The sequence below is a fragment of the Callospermophilus lateralis genome, chromosome 3 (genome assembly GCF_048772815.1).
Source record: "Callospermophilus lateralis isolate mCalLat2 chromosome 3, mCalLat2.hap1, whole genome shotgun sequence".
NCBI classification, from domain to species: Eukaryota; Metazoa; Chordata; class Mammalia; order Rodentia; family Sciuridae; genus Callospermophilus; species Callospermophilus lateralis.
The window spans coordinates 176,869,424-176,895,106 of NC_135307.1; the positions used below are offsets into that span (position 1 = coordinate 176,869,424).

General features: G+C 45.1%; 1 protein-coding gene across 1 annotated transcript; it reads left to right on the forward strand.

Moving 5' to 3' along the window:
- Nucleotides 1-11,877: 11,877 nt before the first annotated feature.
- Nucleotides 11,878-25,683, forward strand: Ergic3 (ERGIC and golgi 3). Its single transcript, XM_076851748.1, has 13 exons — nt 11,878-12,030; nt 12,167-12,237; nt 12,357-12,444; nt 12,655-12,774; nt 15,111-15,204; nt 16,304-16,469; nt 16,612-16,669; nt 23,238-23,269; nt 24,090-24,186; nt 24,264-24,328; nt 24,991-25,127; nt 25,219-25,274; nt 25,463-25,683. The coding sequence occupies exons 1-13, from the start codon at nt 11,943-11,945 to the stop codon at nt 25,540-25,542; spliced, it is 1,152 nt and encodes a 383-aa protein (XP_076707863.1). The 5' UTR covers nt 11,878-11,942; the 3' UTR covers nt 25,543-25,683.

Below are 25,683 nucleotides of genomic sequence, written 5' to 3' on the forward strand. Positions count from 1 at the left end.
GGTCCATCAACAACTAAAAAATATTTTTAAAAATAATAAAGGTATTGTGTCCAACTAAAAAAAAATTTTTTTTTTTTTTTAACATCAGCCACGGGGTAAGCACCGAGGTATCTACCAAACCTCAAAACCCTCATTAAAGACCGCATTCTTTTTTTCTCTTTGGACAAAGCAAATAGTAAGTGGCAGGCACTGGGAACAGCGGGGAGCTGTGGTCACAGAGTTCCACATCCCACTGCACTGTTGGCCTTCATCTCTCCTCAGCCTTCCACAAACACCTCCTTCCAACACTACCTCTTGCCTGTCTGTCCACCTGTTAAGTCCTGAAGGGTGCTTTGCCTGGAGACTAAGGAGAGATGGGTGAGGTGGCATTTAACGTATCCTGTGTCTGCCCTGGGTTGATGCCCAATAGAGTCCTTCATGCTAGCCCAGTTATATCAGGGGCTCATCACCCAAATCACATGTGAGTTCTTGCATATCTGTTTTGTCCTAAGACTCTTCACCTTGACATTCACCAAAGGCCCAGTTTAGGAAAGAGGGCTTGGCAGCCAAGTGTGATGGGGACAGCAATAAGAAAGGGCAAGAACAGGAACTGAAGCTGGTATGTACATCTTTCTGAGAAGGCCACCATCAATTCCCATTGAGGATTGTCAAGCAGGAGGTGGACAGGGGGAGAGAAAAGTCTTAGAATAAAAAATAAAAGGATTGGGGATACAGCTCAGTGGTAGAGCATATAAGCCTTGGGCTCAATCCCAGCATTAAAAATAAATATATAAATAAGTTAATTAATTAATCTAGAAATTGAGTTCCTAATGATATTTCCAGTTTGAATTTAACGTCATAGGGTTTTTATTTTACCTAACTGGTTCTGTATTTGGTTCCTAGTTATATTTATTTAACTTATGACATTTATTCTATGGTTTCAAAAAATAATACCAATGATATATTAAATTTTGAGTGAAGTTTAAGGTGTTTTGTTTTGTTTTGTTTTGTTTTGAAGTATAGCTAAGTTTTCTATAAGAGAAGTAAATTAACACCCTCAATGGAGAGGGTAGGTCATGAAGAGGACAGTGACAACATTCCAAAATTCCCCTTTGTTCCCTAGTTTTTATCTGGATCTTAGAGAAATTTCTAGAGAGTCCTACCAAAGTACAACTTCTCAACTTTTGACTGACCATAGAATTGCCTCAGATATTTAAGTTCCTATAGCACATGATTTTACTCACAGATACTTGAGTAAAACCTAAGGGGGTTAGTTTTGGGGGTTTTTGTTTGTTTATTGTTTTTTGTTTCTGTACTGGGGATTGAACCCAAGAGCACTTAACCACTGAGTCACATCCCCAGACTTTTTATATTCTATTTGCTGAGGCTGGCTTTAAACTTAACAATCTTCCTGTCTCAGTCTCCCCAGGCTCTGGGATTACAGGTGTATTCCACTTCATCTGACTAGATCTTTTAATTCTAGAGACTGGGAAATCTGAGATCAAGGTGTCTATGTATCAGGTGTCTGGTGACAGTCCTTGTTTGAAGGTGCCTGTCTCATTACATTATCACATGGCAGATAGCAAAGCAATAATTTTTTTATAGTTCTTTTTATCCTTTAATATCCTGTAAAGGATGCCCTGTAAGGGAACTTGAAATAGTCCTTTTTCTGGTGGTTATTTTATCAATTTGATACACAGTTAGATTCTATTGATTTGTTTTCAGATTTATCTGGTTTTCATTGATTTTGGTTTTTGATAATATATAGTATGAGTCACATGATGATACATTTGCTGTTGAGAATCAGTTATAGAACATACCCCTTTAATGACACTAGGAATTCAGTGAGAGAAATAAACTAGGGTTTTATTGAGTAGCAGAGTGATCTCCATTGTATCCACTTGAAGTTAAGTCCCTCTCTGACACTCCAAGGTCTCTTTGGCTACCTGTCTGCTTCCTGGGGCTTCAGCAGAGCCATCTCATCTGTAGACAGCAACCTTCCCCTCACACTGCAACTTAATGATGACATCGTTTTCTTTGGGGAACTTTCTCATGATGTCATAGCACAGATATTTATCATCCCAGTAGTGGGTCCATCTATTGTGATGGTCTACTCCAAAGCCAAACAAGGACACCTGGGAGATGGGATAAAACAGGAGATGCCCATGGGTAACAGGCTGGATCCTGTCCTTCCCCCATGCACACTTGCCACTCCTTCAGCAAACACACTCAACACCCAGTGTGCGGCCACCTCTTGGGGCTGGGAGGAGGAAGGAGTTCACTCATCCAGGAGGATAAACTCTGAATACTCAGAGTAACCCTGGAGCCCAGAAAAGAGTAAGTATCAGCTAGCTTTTTCCCAACATGTTGAGGAAAGAGAGGATTCCCTCCAGATACAGAAGGACATTCCAGGCATGTGAGAAGGCATAATGCAGGTGGTGTCATTAGGGGACCCCAAAAAGCCCAGTGTGGGAGTTTGGGACAGAGGAAGCCATAGGTCAGATCATGCATGGTCTTTCTTGAAAACCAGGCAGAAAACTTAAGGTTAAACAGAGGAATGAAGATCTTAGTTCCAGAAGATGTCTTACCTGGTCACAGGTATGCAAGGCATACATCAGAGCCACAAACCCCAACGATGGATACTGACCATAGTTTTCCAGCCAATTTTCCTGGATATACTTAAGGAAGGAGATGCTGATAATCAGAACCTGAGGAAGGTAGAAGAGAGTGCTGACCTGAAGTCTGTCAATGGCCACCCATGTTCCTCCTTCTCTCCCTTTTCCTTCCTGGGTCGCTCACCTTGTCTTTGGTTACATCAGTGAAATGGACTATCCGAAATCTAAAAAAGGATTAGGTCAGTCATTTGACACAGCAGCCCCCAAGATCAAGTAGGCCTTGGGGGACCCCAACATTCAACAAGGATCTTTTTGAAGTTCCCGTCACTACAATACAATGGCCATCCCTTCTGACATACCCAGGGTTTCTTGGCTTCCAGGAGTGTTTATAGTCACGTAGCACAGTCATCATCCATCTCAGACCAGATGAATTCAATGGAAGCAGCAGCTGGGGTTCGGGGCTCTCAGCGCTGGCAATCTCAGGCTGCATAATACGCAAGGTGGTGGTATTCCCCACATCCGTCTCAAAGCCTTGGACAGGGGCTTTGTTCATCCTGGAAAAAAGGGGCAGGATGGTTATTTGGAGAAGGAAGAGGGTTTGGCTTAGCCTTTCAGGTTTCCACCTCTTACCCTGTACCTACCTGAGTACCACATCATGTTGGTTAATCCTGAAGCCAAGACCAGAACCTATTAAGGACCTTGAGTTTCCTACCACTGCACAGGTCTGGCATCCAGACTTCAAATGGTCCAAGGAATGTGCAGGAAAAACATTAGTTAACTGCATACTCTTAACATTCTTCTGTGACCTGACTCTCTGAAGTCCCTAGAGCATAGAAAGGGGGAATTTAGGGGCTTAGTCCAGGCTCCAGCTACCTGTAGAAAAAAGTTATGAGTCTATGCCATGAGGCACAGATGACCAGAGCCCCAGTTGCGGGGCGGATGTGAAAGAGACCAAGAGTATGCACTGACCAGCCACAATCCCAGAGCATCATAGGACATGAAATTTTCTGACATCAGGGGCTCTATTCCCTTTTCAAAGTGTCTGTCAAACCAGTCAGACTCTCCAGGTATGTAGAGGCAGGCAGAGCACTCACGGACTTTAGATAAGCAGCTGCACTTTCTGGAAATATTTCTGGAACAGCGGCAGATCCTTAAATGTAAGTTGTCCATAACATCTAGGCTGACCTTCTGGTTCAGGAAGGAAGCCATCATCCACAATGAAAGCATAAAGAGAGCTGTCAGACACAGAGTCCAGTATCGAACCTTCATTTCTGGTTCCAATGGTAGTCCCTAGCAGACAACAGATTGGCTCTGATACCTGGCACAGGAAAAGAGGAGGGCCTGGGGCCAAAGACATCCCTGGTGTCATTCATGCTGATAGTTTCATCCCATTGCCAAATCTTCCATATCACACCACCCAACACTTGATTTTGGCTTCCCTACCCACCTGCTAATCACTAAAGAGAGCTACCAGAGCATGAATGAGAGAATGAGAGAGACATGACATTTCTATGTCTTGTGGCCTCCCTGAGGATATTGATGCTCAAGGGGGTCTTCCCTGCCAGCCCAGCAATATTAGGGACCTCATCACAGAGAATGCATTGTGACCTCTTCTATGTAGGATCATGATCAAATCCTCCTACTTTACTTTGGCCTTCAGCTCAAAGCCCGAAGGACAAGGAATTTAATTTTAATTGCACCTGTAATCTCAGTGGCTCTGGAGGCTGAGGAAGGAGGATTGCAGGTTCCAAGCCAGCCTCAGCAAAATAGAGAGGCCCTGAGCAACTTAGTGAGATCCTGTCTCAAATTTTTCAAAATATAAAATAAAAAGGGCTGACGATATATCTCAGTGGTTAAGTGCCCCTGGATTCAATCCCTGCTACCAAAAAAAAAAAAAGAAAACAAAACAAAAGAAAAAGAAATTGTGTATCTTCGAAGTAACTGGAAGAGAGGATTTTTTTTTTTTTTTTTTTTTTTTTTTTTTTTTGGTGGTACTGAGGATTGAATCCAGGTTTTTTTTAAAATTTTTTTTTGGATACAACATCTTTATTTTATTTTATGTGGTACTGAGGATCGAACCCAGCACCCCGCACATGCCAGGCAAGCGCGCTACCACTTGAGCCACATCCCCAGCCCTGAATCCAGGTTCTTGTGTATGTGAGGCAAGCACTCTTCCAACTGAGCTACAACCCCAGCCTGAGAGAATTTTTTAATGTTCTCACCACAAAGAAATAATAAACATTAGAGATGATGAATATGCTTATTATCCTGATTTGATCATTATACTATATATGTATCAAAATATCACATTGTATTCTATAAATATGTACAATTATTATACATAAATTAAAAAAAAAAAAACCTTTTTGGGCCTATGGTTGTGGCTCAGTGGTAGAGCGCTGGCCTAGCACTGAGTTAATCCTCAGCACCACATAAAAATACAGGCATTGTATACATTCTCAACTAAATAATATATTTAAAAAATAAATAAAAACTTTTTGAAAAATCAGCAAAAATAGTCTTTCTGAATGATGCAATTAAAACAGATTTTTTGCATGTGTTTACATAGCTCTCAAAAAGAAAATAAAAAGTCAACCCTGGGAGGTTTTTTTGTTACTGTAGAGTGTTGCAAAGAGCATTCTAATGTATGTCTTGTTATAAAAATGTAAGTTAGCAAGAAATAGAATTTCTTTTTAATAGTCACTTTTTTTAGTTGTTTTTTTTTACCATTTTATCAATGAATAACATTTTCTACCTTATTTAATATAGTTAGACTTTTAAATATTTTAACTATTGAAAATTAAAATGAAAAATGGTATCTAATTTGTAGTCTTGATATTAATTTCCCTGACCACCAAAAATGTTGGTGATCAAATGTTTATTGGCCATGTGTTTTTTCCTCTCTCAAGATGTCACATGTCAGTTTGTCTTTTGCTCATTCTTTAATGATTGTTTTTGTTTTGTTATAAATTTTTTTTTTGTTATAGTTGGTCACATACCTTTATTTATTTATTTTTTAAAGAAAGAGTGAGAGAGAGAGAGAGAATTTTTTAATATTTTTTAGTTTTTGGCTTATACAACATCTTTGTTTGTATGTGGTGCTGAGGATCCGAACCCAGGCTGCACGCATGCCAGGCGAGCGCACTGCCACTTGAGCCACATCCCCAGCCCATACCTTTATTTTTATTTATTTATTTTTATGTGGTGCTGAGGCTCGAACCCAGCACCTCGCACATGTTAGGTGAGTGCTCTACCGCTGAGACACAACCCCAGCCCCTGCTTTTGTCCTTATTTACGAATTTGTCAAATAGTATTGATACTGACTTCTCAGTTATATGTACAATGATTATCTTTTCTGAATTTTTTTAAACCTTTATTTTTCTTTCTTTAGTTGTTGATAAACCTTTATTTATTTATGTGTGGTGTTGAGATTCGAACCCAGTGCTTCACACATGCCAGGCAAGTACGCTGCCACTGAGCGACAATCCCAGTACTCTCTTTTCTGAGTTTTTAGGGCTTTTTTTAAACTTTCAGAGGTCTGGATGAACAAAAGTTTGTACATTTAATTTAGTCAAATTTATCAGTCTTTTATTTTATAGTCAATCCTTTTTGTCTCATGTTTAATCAATCTTTTCTTACCCCAAGATCTATAAGATATTTACCTATATTTTCTACTAGTTTCCAAGGTTTTTTTCCCTTGAGATTCTCCTGACTCAACCTCCTGAGTAACTGGAATTACCACCATTGCCTGGCTATTTTTCTTTTTTTTCTTTGACAGTTAAGTCCTTAATCCATTTGGGGTTAAATTTTTGTATGTGATATGTGGTAGGGACCAATTTCATCTTTTCCATATGGGTATTTTTTTTTCAGTTCCAGTAGGAAATAATCTCCTCCTCTGAAAATAATGAAACTGATTAATTCAATGTGTTTGATCATTTTGAGAAAAGATTTGCTGCAATCTTAAAACTCCCCAGCATTTGGGCCCAAAGGATTAGGACCTGTAGAGCATTAACTGAGCATCATGTGTAGACAGTGAGCTTGCCTGCATACCTAGCTGACAGGCGACTTCCAGGCAGAAAACTTTAGATGCTGTGCTGAAGGCATTGGGGAACAGAAATTTCAAGTAAGGAAAGTACAAGAACTTCAGAGAACAGAAATACAGCCCAATAGTTTAGAATTTTTAATGCTTGTTATGGTTTAGATATTAAGTGCCCCCCAAAAACTCATGCAAGAGTTTTCAGAGGTGATACACATAGATCATGACAGGTGTAACCTAATTGGTGGATTAATCCACTGTTATGGATTAGCTGGGTGGTAACTGTAGGCAGATAGGGTATGCCTTTGGGGGTTTATATCTTGTCTTTGGTGAGTGGAGCTCTTTCTCTGCTTCTCGGTTGATATGTTCTGAGCTGCTTCCCTCCTCCCTGCCTTTCTGCCATGATATTCTGCCTCTCCTCAGGCCCAGAGTTATGGAGTTGGCTGAACTGGACTGAACCTCTGAAACCATAGCCAAAATAAACTTTTCCTTCTCGAAATCATTTGTGTCAGGTCTTTTGGTCACAGTGATGAAAAAAAAGCTGACTAAAACAATGTTTATGTGGGCAGAGGGTCTTAAGTCCAGGGAAGACAGAGAATTGGAACTGAGACCCCTAAATGAACTGAGAACCTCAAAATTCTGAACCTTCACTAAAAAGCTGGGCTAGAAAAATACCTTGCCCCCTCACATGGGTGAAGCAAGGAGGCTGGCCTGTTTAACCTAATGATGAAAGAGCATTCCTCACACACTCTGCATGGAGTTGGGTCTAAATTTACACCTCCTGTACAATCCAGTGGATCAGACTGAGCAATTACCATAAACATGGCCCCTGAGATCTGGTTCTTCCTTCCCAGGCACTGTGCTGCCAGAAACAGAATCAGGCTAGAATTTTATTCAGTACCAGACTGATCTCCATACAATTTCCTCTTGTTCTTTACCCCCTGTAAGTTTCTGCAGTCTTGATGCTGCTGCTGCAATCTAAAGACTCCCCAGCATTCAGTTCCAAAGGAATAGGACCTGTGTGGTCTCAGCTGGGAGCCACATATGAATGGTGAGCTTGTATAGCACACCCTTTCTGGCTGGCAACTTCCATTTCTGCTTCTGTACTCTGCATAGATGGGATCTCTTGGGGGCCACTGGTCTGCTTGTTATTCTTTCAGCAACAGGATGGCTTTCTTTGCTGTTCTGATTCAAATCCAAACAGGGAGGGCTGATGGATAAGATAGGGATGTATGTGTCAGCAGCCAGATTCTGTCCTTACCCCACCTCCCCTCATTCAACATATAGAGTGCAGGATCTTTGGAGAACAGGAAGGAGAATGAAGCTCACTTACTCCAGGGAAGATAGATTCTAGACATGTAAAATAAACAATATCAAAAAGTCCCCCTGGGGGCTGGGGATGTGACTCAAGTGGTAGTGTGCTCGCCTGGCATGCGTGCGGCCCAGGTTCGTTTCTCAGCACCACGTACAAAGATGTTGTGTCTGCCGATAACTAAAAAATAAATATTAAAAAAAAAAAATTCTCTCTCTCTCTCTCTCTCTCTCTCTCTCTCTCCCCCCCCTCTCACTCTCTTTAAAAAAAAAAAAAAAAAAAAAAAAAGGCCCCCTGGGGGCTGGGGTTGTGGCTCAGTGGTAGAATTCTTGTCTAGCATGTGTGAGGCACTGGGTTCAATTTTCAGCACTGCATATAAATAAATAAAAGTCTATGGACAACTAAGAGAAAAACAAATCTAGCAGGTATTAAAAAAAAAAAAAAATCACCCTGAAGCCCCAAATAGACCATCAACTAGCTTAGCTGCTTCCCAGGACACTGGAGGACGAGAGGATTCAAATTTCAGGCAGAAGGAACAGCCTATGGGGTAGCCTAGGTAGCTACTGTATTTGGGGGAACCCAAGAAGCCCAATGTGGGAGAAAAGAGACAAGGAGGTAGGTAGACTATGCAGAACCTTGAATATCAGACAGAAAACTTTAGACTCTATGCTGAAGGGAATGGGGAACGGAAATTTTAGGTGAGAAAAGTATAAGAATTTCATGTCTAGGCACAGGTACACAAGGCCAGAACAGAGCCATGAGCCTCCAGCATTGGATACTGACTGGTTTTCCAGCCAGTTGCCCTCTTTTATCTGAGAGAGAAGGGTGAGGGCTGGCCTGAGCAACCCATAGCCACAACCTTCTGATTCCCTGTCTCTTTACTTCAATTATCTCCCACTCCCCTAGGGAACCAGACCATCTTCCAAAATGGAGGTGGTAGTTTCAGAAAGCTCCTGAGACTTGGGAAAGTCCTGCAGGTGCCCACAGTAAGCCAGAAGAGACTTTCTCCAGAATCCTTCTGCCTTCCCCTGAAGTGACTTCTCTTCACCACCACACAGACTATCTGTATACCTTGTTGGTCACAGCATTTGAAGTCCCAGATAGTTCAGAAAGTTACAGCAGCTGCTTCCAGGAACCCTGGTCACTGGCATTGCTGGGACAGATGAAAGGTCCTATGATTTGGTTCCCCATATCTGCCTCAAGGTCCTGCACAGGAGCCTGGTTCATCCTGGGAAAGAAAGTGTAAACTGACAGAACCTAGGATAGACCTGTCACCCTGCTTGCTGCCCTTTCCTCAGCACCCATCTGAAGACCATGCAGTGTTGGTCAGTGTTGCTGAGACCAGAGCCCAGTGGGATCTGTGAGTCCTCCACAAAGCACAGATCCAACAGAAATCAAAATGTAAACAAGGGTCTGGGAATCACTTTCTATAGCATCTTTCATACTTTTCCAAGCTTGCTCACTGAGATTATGCCCTGATAATAGCAGAAGGAGGAAATTGGTATCAGCCTGGGCCAGATATCATGGAAGGAAACAGGCTTGAGTAGGTGAGACCTGCAGCCAGAAATCAGGGATTGAGGCTGAAAGGAGGGAAATGCATTAAATCAGGCTGAGGGCAGGGGTTTGGGCCAGAAAGAGATAAGCTAGGCCTGGAAGGAAAGGGGATAAGTCAGGACCCAGTGCCGACCACTAATAGCCATCAGAGAACTTTTGTCTTTGTCAGATACCCTGTGGTCTTTTCATGACATGCTTCAAACCAGTTCCATTCTCTGACTGTGTGGTGACAGGAGGAGCAGCTGAGGTTCCCAAATAGGCAGCCACACTTCCTGAATTTAAACCAAGAGCAGTTGCAATGCCATGGTATCAGGTACATCCGTTTCTCCTGGGATGATGATTCAGCTGTCAGATCCAGGTAGGAGATCACCAGCCACAAGATGAACACCCAGAAGACCCACAGGACAAAAATCTTCCAACAGTGCTTCATGTCTGGCCCAGGAAATGGCTCACATGGCAAGCAGTAGACTGGCTTCTGTCACCTGGAGGGATGTGGAACTGAGACTACAGATAGCACTTGCATTTCTCTGACCTGTTGGCCACCACAATTCCCCGGCCCTCCATCCTCCACCTCTTTCCAACCGCTCATGTCCTACCTCCCCATCCATTTGCTCACCCCAAAGAGAACTCCGATGGGACCTGAGATGGAAAATGCCAGAACAGAGAAATAGCATAAGTTGGTGTCCCAAATGCATCACACAGAAGGAAGGATTATCTCTCAGTGTCGTCAAAGTACACATTGTGACCTCCTTCCTATAACCTGCCTAGAAAAAGTTACCACCCTATCTTCTCTCTAATGCATATTACATTGAGTATAAGACACACAGGGAGAGAAATGACCATGTCTCTCTCTCTCTCTCTCTCTCTCTCTCTCTTTGATGGTGCTGGGGATTGAACTCAGGGCTAGGCAAGTGCAAGTGTTCTACCACTGAGTCATACCTTCAGCCCATGTGTCTCTTCTTTTCTTTTTCTTTGTTTTTTGGCATGGGGGATTGAACTCAGGAATGCTTTATCACAGAGCTACATCCCCAGTCCTTTTTATTTTTTGTTTTAAGACAGGGTCTCGTTAAGTTACCAAACTTGTCAACCTTATGATCCTCCTGCCTCAACCTCCTGTCACTGGGATTACAGGTGTGCACCACCACATCCAGTAATGTCTCTTCTTTCAGTGGACTTCCACTTAGATGTCTCAAAATCATCTCACCTGAACAAGTCTGAGGCCAAACTCGAGATTTTCCCTATAAACCAATCCATTCCCAAAATGTCCCTATCTCAATGAATGGTCCCACCATATCCTCCATATGTGTTGGAACCTTAATTCCTCAGTGCTACAGTGTTGGATGGTGAACCTAATGGGAGGTGTTTGGGCCACGGGAACACAGCCCTCATGAATGGAATAGTGCTTTTCTCTCAGGAACAGGAATGGGTTAGTTATTGTGGGAGTTCAATCCCTTATTTTCTCTTGTGCACATGCCTTCTCTATTCCAACTTCTACCATGCTATGAAACAACACAAGACCTTCACTGGATGCAACTGCATAATCTTTGACTTCCCTTCTCTTAGAACCATGAGCCGAAAAAAACCTCTTTCCTTTATAAATTATCCAGGTATTTTATTATAGCAACAGAAAATGAACCAAGACACCCAATTACTGAGCCAGGAGAATTGCTTGAGTCCAGGAATTCCAAGCCAACCTGGGCCACAGTGATACCCTGTGTCAAAAACAACAGCCAGGGATAGTGGCACATGCCAGTAATCCCGGTGACTCCGGGAGGCTGAAGCGGGAAGATCCCAAATTCAAAGCCAAACTCAGCAACTTAGCGAGACCCTGCCTCAAAACAATATAAAACAAAAAGGACTGGGGAAGTGGCTCTGTGGTTAAACGCCCCATGGGTTCAATCCCTGGTACCGAAAAAACAAAAACAAAAAAACTACGAGGGCTGGGAAGTAGTTCAATGGTACAGCGCTTGCCTAGCGTCCGTAAGTGCCTCGGTTTAATCCCCAGAATCACATAAGGGGGAAAAAAAAAAAGTAGTTTGACCTAAGAAAAAGCGAGGCGCATTTTACGCATTAGTCATTAAGGCGGTATTACTGTACGAGCTGCAATAGGAAGCGGGAGTTGAGCGCCACACCACTCGAGGGGAAACACTCGGCGCATTTCGGCACAAGGCAAGTTAGGGCGGCAAGTGCTGTTTCTAGCCCGCAGACAACTCCTCCTAGTCCCTCTCGGACCCTACACGTGGTCTCTCCATCGCTGCTCCGGCGCGAGGGGGCGTGGCGGCATAAGTGGGAGGGACGATCTGTCAGAACGCGGGCGAGGGGTGGGGTCAGCATGAACATTTGCTGCGCCTGCGTAAGGAAGCGAGGAGGCGTGGCTCCGGCTCCGGGCCGGAAGCAGGAGGCTGCAGAGGCGGGCCGGCTGGCGTCCCCTTTCCGACCGGTCCCCATGGAGGCGCTGGGGAAGCTGAAGCAGTTCGATGCCTACCCCAAGACTCTGGAGGACTTCCGGGTCAAGACCTGCGGGGGCGCCACGGGTAGGCGGCAGCAGGGCCAAGGTTGCGGGGAGGGGGTGTCCTGGAGCTTGGCCTTGGCTCCTGGACTCAGACCGGCCTGCTTGAGTCTGAGGGAGTGGCACAGAGGCCGTTCTGACCCTCACTCCTCGCCCTGCAGTGACCATCGTCAGTGGCCTTCTCATGCTGCTACTATTCCTGTCGGAGCTGCAGTATTACCTCACCACTGAGGTAATGGGCGGGGCCTAATAGTGGGCGGGGCTTTGCTTCCGAGGGGTCGGACCTCTATAGGTGGGCGTGAGGAAGGAAAGTCGTGGGGCCAAATCTAACTGAGATAGCGCTTGCCCCAGGTGCATCCTGAGCTCTACGTGGACAAGTCACGGGGAGATAAACTGAAGATCAACATCGATGTACTTTTCCCACACATGCCTTGTGCCTGTAAGTATCTCACCATAGGTGAGGGTTGCAAGTCCCAGGGCTTTCAGGGTGGGCTTCCAGATTCACACTTCCAGCCTTAATTTTGTACTGGACCCCAGGACAGCCTCCTTCTCCTAATCCATTTCTGCCCTAAGACAGGCTGTTTTCCCCCAAACCCAGACCTCCACTCCATTGAGGTCTTAGTACCTTAATTTGACTATCTGTTTTCAGATTTGAGCATCGATGCCATGGATGTGGCTGGGGAACAGCAGCTAGATGTGGAGCACAACCTCTTCAAGCAAAGACTAGACAAGGATGGCATTCCCGTGAGCTCAGAGGCTGAGCGGCATGGTAACCAGGGGGGTACTGGGTCTCAGATCCCAGTACTAGACATACCCAAGCCCCAAAAATATGGCAGGCAGTGACATATTAAACAACTAATATCTGGAGAAGTCAACTGGCTGGCTTAAGGTCCCTTAGCTATTAAGAGTCAGTGAATTGAAATCCAGGCTTCTAACCTCTAGCTAGTTGAGTAGGGTAATTTACCTGGCTATCATTCTCTGCTTATTGTAGTTTGAGTAACAGACGCTTGAGGATGGGTGTTATATACAGTTGTCATGGTGGAACTCCTTTAGATAAACCTGAGCTTCTCTTGAGTGTTTGCTTCCCTATCCCATTAGCTGAATTCAGTCCTTAATGTTCTTCCCTCTTTGGAATGCCTGTGGCTTGGTTAGGAGTCTAGGTTCTGCCTGGGTGTGGTCATGGGGGTTCAGACCTGTAATCCCAGTGATTCAGAAGGCTGAGGCAGGAAGATTGCAAGTTCAAGTTTAAGGCCAATCTCAGTAATTTTGCAAGACTTTGTCCCAAAAATTAAAAGGACTGAGGATGTAGCTCAGTGGTAGAGTGCCCCTGGATGCAATCCCCAGTACCCAAAACAATGAAAACAAAAAAGAGTTTAGGTTTTTCAGTCATATTGCTGGGTTTAGATCTAACTTGTTTCTTGAAGAATGTAAGCCTCAGTTACAAAGTGGTGATAAAAAGTAGTACCCATCACATGGAATTAAAAGATCAAATAAAGTACAGTTGGTTCCCAACTTGTGATAGTTCAACTTAAGATTTTTTTTGACTTTCTGGTGGTACAAAAGTGTCCCCATGCAAACATTCTGTTTTTCATTTTCAGTACAGCATTCAGTGAATTAACTTGAGATAGTTAATACTTTATTACAAAAAAGACATTGCATTAGATGATTTTGCCGAACTGTAGGCTAATATAAGCATTCTGAGCATGTTTTATGTAGGCTAGGCTAAGCTTTGATGTGCTGTAGAACATCAGATATCGAAATGCATTTTCAAGTTACCATGTTTTCAACTTATAACAGTATATTGAATCATAACGCCATCGTACATAAGGGACACCTATAATATGTGTAAAATGCCTTATACAGAATAGGTGCTCACTTTTAGCTTCCTTTCCTTTATCAAAGAGGCCTCCCTAAATAAGTGTTGTTGGCCAGCCTCAGTTCCATCTTCATAGAATCATTATGGGAATGAAATGAGATAATGTATGTAAAGTGCAGTGACCCTGTACGCAGTTACCTTTTAGTATTTACTTTTTTTTTTTTTTTTAGAGAGAGAGAGAGAGAATTTTTTAATATTTATTTTTTAGTTTTCGGCGGACACAACATCTTTGTTTGTATGTGGTGCTGAGGATCGAACCCGGGCCGCACGCATGCCAGGCGAGCGCGCTACCGCTTGAGCCACATCCCCAGCCCTAGTATTTACTTTTAATGTTTTCTTTTTAGTACAGGGGATTGAACCTGGGAGCACTTAACCACTGAGCCACATCCCCAGTCCTTTTTTTTTTTTTCTTTTTTTTTTTTTAAGTTGTAGATGGACACAATGCCTTTATTTTGTTTATTTATTTTTATGTGGTGCTGAGGATTGAACCCAGGGCCTCACATATGCTAGGCACTATACCACTGAGCCACAACCCCAGCCCCCCAGTCCTTTTTTGTATTTTATTTAGAGACAGGGTCTCACTGAGTTGCTTAGGGCCTCAGTTGCTACGGCTGGCTTTGAACTCATGATCCTCCTGCTTCAGCCTCCCAAGCCGCTGGGATTACAAGTGTCAGCCACTGTGCCTACCTCATGTTCTTACTATTTATTATTTTTATTAAAAGACTTAATATGTGTATAGAAATGTTTAATGTTGAGGCTGGGGTTGTAGCTCAGTGGTAGAGTGCTCATCTAGCACATGTGAGGCCCTGGGTTTGATCCTCAGCATCACATAAAAATAAATAAATAAATAAATATATAAGTAAATTAAAGGTATTATGTCCAACTACAATGAAAAATAAATATTTTAAAAAAGAAATGTTTAATGTCTGATCCAAATGTCTGTACTATGTAAATATCAGATCCTTTCCAAAAAAAAAAATTTGTAGTTGTAGATGGACAGCATGCCTTTATTTTATTTGTTTATTTTTTTGTAGTGCTTAGGATCAAACCCGGTGTTTCACACATGCTAGACAAGCACTCTGCCACTGTGCTACAGCCCTGGCCCTTAGATCCTTTTTTAACTTGAATTATTATCATCCCTCTAGCCAAAGGACCCATGCAGGAACTAGGGCTATAGATGTCACCTTGTTTTCCTTCAGCTGATGCTTCTGCCTCTGCCCTCCCCATAGAGCTCGGGAAAGTTGAGATGATGGTGTTTGACCCGGATTCCCTGGACCCCGATCGCTGTGAGAGCTGCTATGGTGCTGAGTCAGAAGACATCAAGTGAGCAGGACTCTGGGGGTGGAGAACAGGCTTCCCATCAGGTGCTGTCTGTTAATCAGTCTCAGCCATGGTCAGACTGTAGCAGGTGGGTGGTCGAACCAAGAGTCTAGAAGGAGACGGGGTGCATTCCTCAAGTAACTAATGCTCTGTTAGCAGGCCCTCCCTGGAAACTGCAGACCTAGAGATGAAGCTGAAGAGAACTACTTCTCAGCTTAGAGAAGTAGTTCATAGGTGTTCTCTTGAAGCCAGCTACCTGGCTTCCATCCCTGTGGCCTCTGGCTAAACCATGTCACCTTTCTATGTAAAGAAGGATAATAATAACACCCTCCTGATAAGAGGGTGTTAAAGATTAAGTATATATTGTATATAAAGCATTGAGGTAGAAGACCTCAGTATATGGGAACTGCTGTGGGGCTTCCCAGGTCCTGACCCTGGAAAGACTGACTCAGCTATTCTAGGGTGAAACCTAGAAATATATGGCTTTTTTTTTTGGTACTGAGGATTGAACCCAGAGGTGCTCTACAACTGAGCTACGTACCCCATCCATTTTTATTTTTATTTTGAGGCAGAGTCTCACTAAGTTGTTTAGGGCCTCACTAAATTGCTGAAGCTGGCTTGGAACTTGTGATCCTCCTATATCAGCCTTCCAAGTTGCTGAAATCACAGGCATGTACCACTGCACCCATCTTGGAATGTGTACTTCAAAGTTATTTTCAGTGGGAGACTGTGGATATAGCTCAGTGCCTTGCATGCACGAGGCCCTTGAATTCAGTCTACAGCACTACAACATTTTTTTACCCATTGTGGTAAAATACATGTGACACAAAATTTGCCATTTTAACCATTTCTAAGTGTATAGCTCATTGCTCTTGAGAACATTCACAGTGTTGTGCAGCCCTCACCACCATCCATTCGTTCCACAACAGTTCATCATCCCAAACAGAATAGGAGCATGTATTTTTAACACCTGTTGCCAGTGAGGAAACATTGGAGGATGTTCAGTGACCAGCGTTGAGGCTAGCAAAAGCTTCACAGCAGGCAGACCTGCTTAGGGGCCAGCACTGGTCACGTTCTTCACCCTACGCCCTATCTCCTATAGGTGCTGTAACACCTGTGAAGATGTGCGGGAGGCATATAGACGTCGAGGCTGGGCCTTTAAGAACCCAGACACTATTGAGCAGTGCCGACGAGAGGGCTTCAGCCAGAAGATGCAGGAGCAGAAGAATGAAGGCTGCCAGGTGTATGGCTTCTTAGAAGTCAATAAGGTACCAGGAGGGATCAAGACACGGCAGGGTAGCTGGGCTTAGCTGTGCTGGGAAAGTTGCTCCATGAAGCAGGGGCCCATGCAGGTCCTCAGCAGGCAAAGGGAGAACACAACTGGAGAATGAGAGAAAATATCCCCTACAGGTTGCCGGAAACTTCCACTTTGCCCCTGGGAAGAGCTTCCAGCAGTCCCATGTACATGGTGAGTGATCTTACATCACCGGCTGGGGAGGCTTTAGACCCTGGACACCCTTTTGGTGTGTTGGAAGTGCCCCTTACATGCCTCATGTTCTTTTGTCTTTGGTCCAAAGCAGGCTTTTCTTCATCTCAGGACAGCAGTTTGGCACAGTGGTTAAGAGCACAGGCTGAGGAGCCAAACTGCCTGGGTTCAGATGTGAGTTTCAAACCTTACTGGCTGTGTGACTCTGAGAACATTCCTTAATCTTTTTGAACTTCAGTTTCCTTCTTGATAAATTGATGATCATAGACTTATCCCACAGGGCATTGGTGCAGGTTAAAAATACAGGGGCTAGGGGGCATATGTAGCATAGTGGTGGAGCACTTGCCTATCATGTGCAAGGACCTGTGCAATTAAAAAAAAAAAAAAAAGACTGTAACACAGGGCCTGGCTTGTGGTAGGCAGTTGTTTAAATGGTAGGTCCCAATATCAGAAGACCTGTGTGTGAGGCTCTGGGAAAGCAGAGCAGGGTTAGAATTCAGATTCTTTCACTTTTTTTTTTTTTTTTTTAATGAAGTTGAATATTTTATTATTTTGTTCCAAGCTGTTGTTTCAGTGTGTAAAAAATAGCACCAGTAAATACAGTATATTATAAAATTAAGACAGTATTGTTTTTCTGACACTGTACAACACGTACTTTCCTCCATGCCCAGTTTTTTTTCCAGTGGAAGATCATTAAATATAATGACCCAAATCCAGGAATGGATGTAAGCAAGTTACAATATTATATTAGGCTTATAAAAAGGTTATCCTTGAATTATATACTTTTTATAAATAGTTTTTACCACAGATAATTTCAGATTCAGCCTAAAGCATACTCTAAAAATCATAAGGAATTGTAAAAAAGATGCATATTGTGTTTATTGACATTTATTGGGAAGTTAAGGGATATCTTCTTCCAGTAGCAGTGTTAAGAGTAGTTTTTTAAGTTTTCTGTCCATCACTAATTTAAGACAGCAGCTGAAGTTATTCCGCACCAGTTTATTTAGGGTGCCATTTTTACTTCTCAATCGATTTTACTTTGCTCATTAGGTCATCTAGTTCTGAAGGGTCACTCAGTGTCATCTTTATCAGCCAACCATCTTCATAACAAAATTTGTTCACAAGCCCTGGGTTTGCTGCAAGTGCCTCATTAATTTCAGTTACTTCTCCTGATAGAGGAGAGTAGAGTTCACTGGCAGCTTTCACACATTCCAAAGCACCAAACTCATCTTGTTTTTTTTATTAAAAAATAAAAATTTTTTAATAAAAATTTAAAAATGAAAATAAAAAACATCTCCCAGAACTTCCTGTGCGAAATCAGCATTCCCACTGTTCCAATACCATTTTCTGTAGTTATCCATTCGTGTTTCTCAGTGAATTTATGCACAGAGAGCAGAGAGTTCTGGTATGCAGTGTCTGAATGGCATCCGCCCTCACCGGCCAAGTGCAGGGGCTGCTTGCCGCAGCTAGCACACTCTCAGCACCAGGTTCACACGGGTCCTCTTCCACATGATATGAGCTGTGTCATGTTTGGGAATTATGGAGCCCTGCTCAGTTCTTCTTCCATCAAGGGAGGCAGTAATGATGCTAATACCTCCCTCACAGGGATGTCAGATGAATGAGATTTATTCATTCATGCAGTCACTAAATATTTAGTAGTCACCTCCTGTGTTTCGGTTGTTAGTGTTGAGAATGTGAAATGCTAAAAATACAGCAGTCAATAAGAGCCTAGTCGTAGGAACATTCTAGTAAAGAAACAGTAAACAAGTATGAAAAATGTATGGTATGTTAGATGCTATTAAGTAATATAGACCAAAATGAGGCAGGATAAAGATGATCGGTGTGAAAGTTAAGATGGGGCTGGGTGCTCTTTTAATTAAGGTAATCAAGGAAGACTCTCATGTATTTACTGTTGAGCAAAACCTGAGGAAGGTGAGGGAGCCATTCCAAGCAAAGAGAACATTAGGTATAAATCACAAAGGCAAGAATGTGCCTGTAAAATGCTAGGTGCAGTCAGGAAGTTAGGGTGGCTGGAGCAGAGGATTGTAGTTAGATACTGGGTGAGAGAATTAAAAGGGCCATGCCATGTAGGGTATGAAGAGGCATTGTAACTGCTGGTTATGGTGGTGCATGCTTGTAATCCTAGCAGCTTAAGAGGCTAAGGCAGGGCTGGGGATGTGGCTCAAGCGGTAGCGCGCTCGCCTGGCATGCGTGCGGCCCGGGTTCGATCCTCAGCACCACATACAAACAAAGATGTTGTGCCCGCCGATAACTAAAAATTAAATATTAAAAAATTCTCTCTCTCTACCTCTCTCTCTCTTAAAAAAAAAAAAAAAAAAAAAAGAGGCTAAGGCAGTAGGATCGTAAATTCAGAGCCAGCCTCAGCAACTTAACAAGGCCCTAAGCAACTTAACAAGACCCTGTCTCAAAATAAAAAATAACAAGGGCCACAGATATGGCTCAGTGGTTAAGTGCCCCTGGGTTCAATACCTAGTACCAAAAAAAGATGGTGGCAAGGAGCGGGGCATTATAGGGATTTTGACTTCTATGCTGCATGAGATGTGAAGCCATCATAGGACTCTGGAGAAGTCCATGATCTGGCTTGACTTTTAAAAGGTAAGTAGCACTCTTGGAGAAGACTATAGGAGAAAGAACAGAATCAGAGGCCAGTGAGAAGCCCATTGCAGTTATTAATTCAGGCAAAAAATAATAAGACTTGGCTCAGAGTCGCGGTAGAGGTGGTAAGAAGTAATTGGGTTCTGTGAATGCATCTGTGTAGATGTTGAAGGTAGAGCTGAGAGGAGGTGCTAATGGACGTGATGAATAAAGGAAAGAATTGAGGATGACTCCAGTGTTTTCTGCCTAAGTAGTAGGAAGAATGGAGCTGCCATTTAATGAGCTGAAGAAGACTCAGAGGGACAGGTTTACTTTGGAACTGAGGGGTGTAAAGTAGTATTTGAGTGTCTTTGTAGACACCTAGGATACCAGGACCCCGAGTTCAGGGAAAAGGATGGCCTGGGAACACAAACATTTTAGCCATCAGCATACTTAAAGCCTGGAGACTTCATGAATCACCCTGCAGGTGAGGGTAGATGGAAAGGAAGAGCTCGAAGGGTGAGTGCCAGGCCTCCTATGTTAGAGGCCAAGGGAGGCCAATGGCATCCTTAGAAGCTAAGGGCATCAGGAACCTTAGGAGGAAACTGGAAAGAATCGCTGGTGAGGTAGGAATTCAAGGCAGGAGAGTGGCATCCTGCAAACCAAGGGATGGGTGTTTCAAAGACTGTCAGATACTTCTGGATGTCAATCAAGAATTGAATATGTCATGGATAACGTGGCCATCACTTGTGGCTTTGACAAAACCATTGGGCACAAGGAGAGATGTGAGGGGATTTGGAGCAGGTGAGTATAGATGAGCCTGTTGTGGAGTTTGCTCTGAGGGGTGGGGAGTGTGAGCTGTCATGAAGGGACATATGGAGCAAGGGAGGGTTTCTAAGGTGGGTGGTGTAGCAGAATGATAATTGAAAATTATCAATTAAGGACAGTAGGAGTGATGCTCCAGAGATTAGGGACAATCCCTGTAGTGAAGTCCTCAAGGAGAAAGAAGACAGAGTGTAGCACCTTCGGCATATGAAAAGACCAGATGTGGCATCTGGAAGAAAGCACACTCTAGGCACAGCAGGGTGGTAGTAAGGGTGGTGGAAGCACATGGACAGTCTCTTCTGAGTGATTTTTTTTCTTCGTGATGTAGGAAGTTAGGTCATCAGCTGAGGATGAGGAGAAAGGAAAGGAGTTAGTGATTTGAGAAAGAGGAAAGATATTAGTGATCTGTTGAGGTGGGAGAGGGCATGCTGGGGGAGGTTGGAACAGGGTTTCCAAGCATCCCAGGGCCCCCTTGGAGTTGGGCCAAGAATAGGATGTGAGACCTGTCAGCATAGCTGTCTGGCTCTTGGTAGAGGTGTGAGGGTGGGCTTGGAGGAGACAGAGCATTGATATTACCTAGTGTTTGGTGTTGCCATAGGCCTGTAAAGGCAAGGGATGCAAGGTACATGTAAAGAAGGACTAGTGAATGGGCTGGGGCACACTCAATGGTAGAGCACTTGCCTAGCATGCATGAGGCTCTGGGTTCAATCCCCAGCACTGCAAAACAAAACAAAAATTCCTGGTGCAGGACCACAGGACCTAAGCCAGTAAAGGAGGGAAGCCAGGACATGGGAGCAGGAATGGAGACAGAAGCTGGAAGCCAGGGAGGAGGCAGGGGAAGCAAGGGACTGGAGGTCCTTGGTGTAGTTGCAAAGAACTTGAATTCAGGATACTGGAGGGAAGGAATGGGGAAATAAAAGTTGTTGGTTGGTGCATGGGGTACTTAAAATTTAAATTGCAAAGGGGTGTTCTTAATGATAAGGTTTGGGGAATGGCCATTAGATCTGGTGGCTCAGGCGGGTGAAAGAAGACCAGGAAGAGGGGAATGCTCTGGAACTGGGAGGCCAGGATATTGGAAGTCTCATAGATGCGGTGTGAACATCACAGAAATTGTGATAGGGGTAGCATAAGAGAGGAACAGGCAGTTGCTAAACCACTGAGAAATGGTGGGAGAACTGTCCTAGGAGTTCTATGGAAATTCACAACTAAAACAAGAAGGAATGGGTTGCTAGGAGCTTGAAAACTATGGGGTTCTAGGGCACATCAAGAGAGAGTGACTGTGGGACAATAAAGAGCAAGAGAGACCTCTCTTTAGGCCAAAAAGGGAATGGGTATGGGAGACAAAATAGTCACTGAGGTGATTCCATGTAGCTAGTACCTTGAAGGGAGAGCTGGGTAAGGGGGTGCAGGAAGACAGGGCATGTAGCTTTGGTGGTGAGCATTTGCCTAGCATGTGTGAGGCCCTGGGTTCCATACCCAGCACTGCAAAACTAAATTGAATAAAGAGTGAGGGGACTGTGTAGAGGTTGAAGCTGGGTATGTTGATGACTGAGTAATGGGGACCCAGTGTAGGGTATAGACGGGTTGAGAGTCAGGACCACAAGGGGATATACAAAGCCACCTGGTAAGAAGAGTGCAGGGCATGAGTGAGCACTGAGCTGCTCCAAGTGACTGAGGTAATCAGGAGGGGTCCTCGGCAATAACCCTGTAGGTCTGTTAGTCTGTGGGGTGAGGCCAAGCCTGGGGAGAGTGGGTGCAAGTGGGTCTGAGGGACCCTGCAGAACTCTGGAGTACCCTTTCTCAGGGGAGGGTGGCTCACTAGGATTGTAGGAAGGTGATCAGTGAGGAGCTGTTGGCACAAGGCCTTGCAAGTACTCGATAGGAGGTGGTGCCTAAAAGGTGGTAGCATTTCTGCTTGTCTATAGGGGGCTGTTTTCAGAGTCATGGACCCCAGGGCAAGGGTTGCCTTAAGCATGGATGTTCAGACACAAGGTTGTAGTTGTCCAAGGCCAGAAATCTACCTGAATTGAGGCCTGGGAGCTACTTTCTGACATCCTTGTGGATTGGGGAATGGAGTATATTACACTATAAAATTCACTGAGTATTTTCCCATCTTTCCTAGTCTTCAGGACAGCCCTTTGCAGAGGACACACAGGTTCAGGAAGCGCAGTGATTTGTCCAAGGTCACACAGCTAGGAAAGTGGCTCTTTGGACTCTAGGTCTTTTGTTCTTCCTAGGCCACCATACTTCTCTCCCAAGCCATCTTGCTCTCTTCTTTGGCCAGGGAAGGGCTCCCTTGAGGAAACAGAAAGAGACTTGTTAGCTGAGGCCAGACCTTGTTGCTGAGGCAGGAATATTCTAGTCTTCACCACTTATCTTGTTCCTTAGTTCTCACTGTGAAGCTCTGAATTTGTGTTCTCTTCCTCCCTCTCTCTCCTTCCCTCCCCCATGCTGCAGTACATGCTGTGGAGAGTAAGTGGCCCTGTCCTCCAGGGAGGCCAAGCCCCACTTCTGGGGCAGCCTGTCGTCCTAAGAAGGGGGGAGGTTTGGATGGGTCTGGGATTGGGGCCTTCTCTGGCCTGCCTACTGGGTGACTATAAAAAGCACTAGGACATATCTTTGAGGGTATGATTCCTTGCAGCAGGAGGGATTGGGGGTTAGAGGGCAGGAAGAACTTGTTCTGGAACAGTTGGTACAGGGTGCCCATGGGATTCCCTTTGGGGAGCTTGGAGGGGAATCAGGGAAAGAGCTTAGCATTCTCAGGTCCCACCTCACTTTGGGGTTCAGTAATTTTTCATCAGACTAGTTCATGAGAGACTAGTCAGTGGGTTTTGTTTCCTGAGTCATAACTGGGCCTTGGCAGTGAAGGCCTCGAGTTCCTGTGTTTGTCAGGGAAGAAACAGGGTCTGTGTTCTTATGGCCCCTGAAGAAGGTGCAGACTCACACAGGCCCGGGGCAGACCCTTTCTGTGTCCTTAAACAGGACCAGGAGGTGCCAAGCTGGGTTAGGGGTCAAAGAGCATCAGGCAGGTCATACCCCAGAGGGAGGAGGGAGGAGGCTTGAACAAGGACTGAGTGGGCTGGGAGACCAGTTTGCTCCCCTGAATGACCCTTTCTCCCTTCTCTCCTAGTCCATGACTTGCAGAGCTTTGGCCTTGACAACGTATGTACCAGGGGACACCATGGGGTTGGGGGGTGGGGAGACTGGCTGCAGCCTTCTTTTCTCTGAGGCAGGCACGCATCTAGAGAACAATATTCCCTGTTGGTGGGATCCTGTTTGTGGGTCTCAGGGTTGAATGAGAGTAAGACACTGAGATCTGAGTAGGCCAGGGGCAGGGAAGAGGGTGGACAGGAGCATCCTAAACTGAGGGAGCCTCAAGACAAAGTTAGGAGGGTGTGTGGTGCTTGTGTGGTACTGCAAGGGCAGCTGTGGGCGGGGAGACTGGGGGAGTCCATAGGACCAGAGCACACAGGACTTAGAGGCCACACTGAGGTGTCTGGTCTTTCCCCTAACAGGGAAGCTGTCGGCCTTCCTAAAGCAGGGTAACATATCAGATTTGCATTTTTAAAAGATCTCTCTTGTGGCTGAGACACAGGAAGGGAGCTCACCTGAAGATCAGTGGCCTCCAGTTCAGGCCTTCATGGCTTAAGGCCTCCGGGAAAAGTTTGCGCCTGCCATGCAGAGTCAATGCCTGGTCTGAGTGTGCCCACATGTGAGTGAAGCCAGTACCCTAGACTTGAACCCTGGGAGCCTGTGTGGACTGTGGGAAGAAAGGGTTCTTAGATAGGAAATGGGAGATGTCTGTCTCAGAAAGGTGTCTTCCTTAAGGCCATAGTTTCTCCCAGACAGGTCCCTCCTTCCCTTCATCCCTACTTTCCCCATCTGTACAGACAGACCCAGGCATCCCTGTCTGCTAGTGTAAATACAGAGCTTGGTATGGAGTGCGGACTGTCAGGGACTCAGGCACTGATGTTGCTTGCAGATCAACATGACCCACTACATCCAGCATCTATCATTCGGGCAGGACTACCCAGGCATTGTCAACCCCCTGGACCACACCAACGTCACTGCACCCCAAGGTACTAACCTGGGAGGTAGTCCCCTGCCACCAAAGCTCTGCCTGGAACACATGCTCAATGCTTTCTTCTCCCTGCAGCTTCCATGATGTTCCAGTACTTTGTGAAGGTGGTACCCACAGTGTACATGAAAGTAGATGGGGAGGTGAGTCTGTGGGAGTTCAGATGTCATTCTCCTGCTTGGTGCCAAGCATTGAGATCCTTCATTTAGCTCCTTCACCCTGGAAAGTCAGGTGCTCCCCTTATCCCCATATGGTAGATGAAAAGCTGAGACTCAGAGGGCAGGTGACTTGCCCTCATAGACAGAGTTCAGGCCTGAGCACTGCTGGGTTTCAAAGCACTTGCCCTTTCTACCACCTAGACTGCCTCCATCCATTCCTCCAGTGCCTGCTGTCCCCCTGGAGTCTGTCCTGGGCTGGGGGTTGGCCAGGCCAAGCCTTCTAAGGCCCTGTTCCATTCCTGCTGTGACCTGTGGAGCAGCCTCTCTATAGAGTGGTAAAATGCAAGGGGTTGAGGGGCAAGGAAGTCAGTCCCAGCTTTAGGATTGACCTTGAGAGTTTTTTCTCATCCCTGGGCCTCCACAAGATATAGCTGAGATGAGTAAACTGTAAAGAGCTGGTGGCCAGAGTGGAAATTGGGATGGCAAGGCAGGACCAGGAGTCTGGCTAGTCCCTGTGCCTTGCAGTGTTGGTTGCCCATGTGGCACCTCATTTTCTCCCTGTGTGTAGTCAAGGGAGGGGCAGGAGCGGGAGGGTTGGGAGCCAGATTGTAGACCCAGGTCTGGCTCTGGCTCCCTTCCCACCCCAGGTGCTGAGGACAAATCAGTTCTCTGTGACCAGACATGAGAAGGTCGCGAATGGGCTTCTGGGTGACCAGGGGCTCCCTGGAGTCTTCGTGCTGTACGAGCTCTCACCTATGATGGTGAAGCTGACAGAGAAGCACAGGTGAGGGTAGGGGATGGGAGTGGCCAGGCCTGGGCCTGTGGGGCCTGTGGGAGTGGAAGTGCCCACTGAGTCCACCTACTCCCTCTACCAGGTCCTTCACCCACTTCTTGACAGGCGTGTGTGCCATCATTGGGGGCATGTTCACAGGTAGGAAGTCCCAGGGAATCTGGGGTTTGGGGTCACGGAGTATGAATTCTGAGTGCCCCAGGTTTGGGTTGGGGAGAAGGTGCACCTTAAGAGCCAAAGGAGATGCTGGCCTTGGCCAGTAAAGTGACAAAGCCCACAAGGTTAAGGCAAGGGTCCAGCTAGGCCAGAGCAGTTTTTGTCTCTCCCAGTGGCTGGACTCATCGATTCACTCATCTACCACTCAGCCCGAGCCATCCAGAAGAAAATCGACCTAGGGAAGACGACGTAGTCATTCTCTACCCAATTGATTCCTCCCTCTTTCTCCTGTTTCTCCGGCCTGTGATCATAGCCCCCAGTCTCTCCCACCCACACAGCCCTCACCTAATATTCATCCCCATCCCCAGGTTGATAAATATTGATTGTGATAGTA

Coding starts and splice junctions, on each gene's coding strand:
- Ergic3 (XM_076851748.1), top strand. CDS start 11,943: ATGGAGGCGCTGGGGAAGCTGAAGCAGTTCGATGCCTACCCCAAGACT. Junction 24,329..24,990: donor ACATGAAAGTAGATGGGGAG/GTGAGTCTGTGG, acceptor TTCCCACCCCAG/GTGCTGAGGACAAATCAGTT. Junction 25,128..25,218: donor AAGCTGACAGAGAAGCACAG/GTGAGGGTAGGG, acceptor TCCCTCTACCAG/GTCCTTCACCCACTTCTTGA.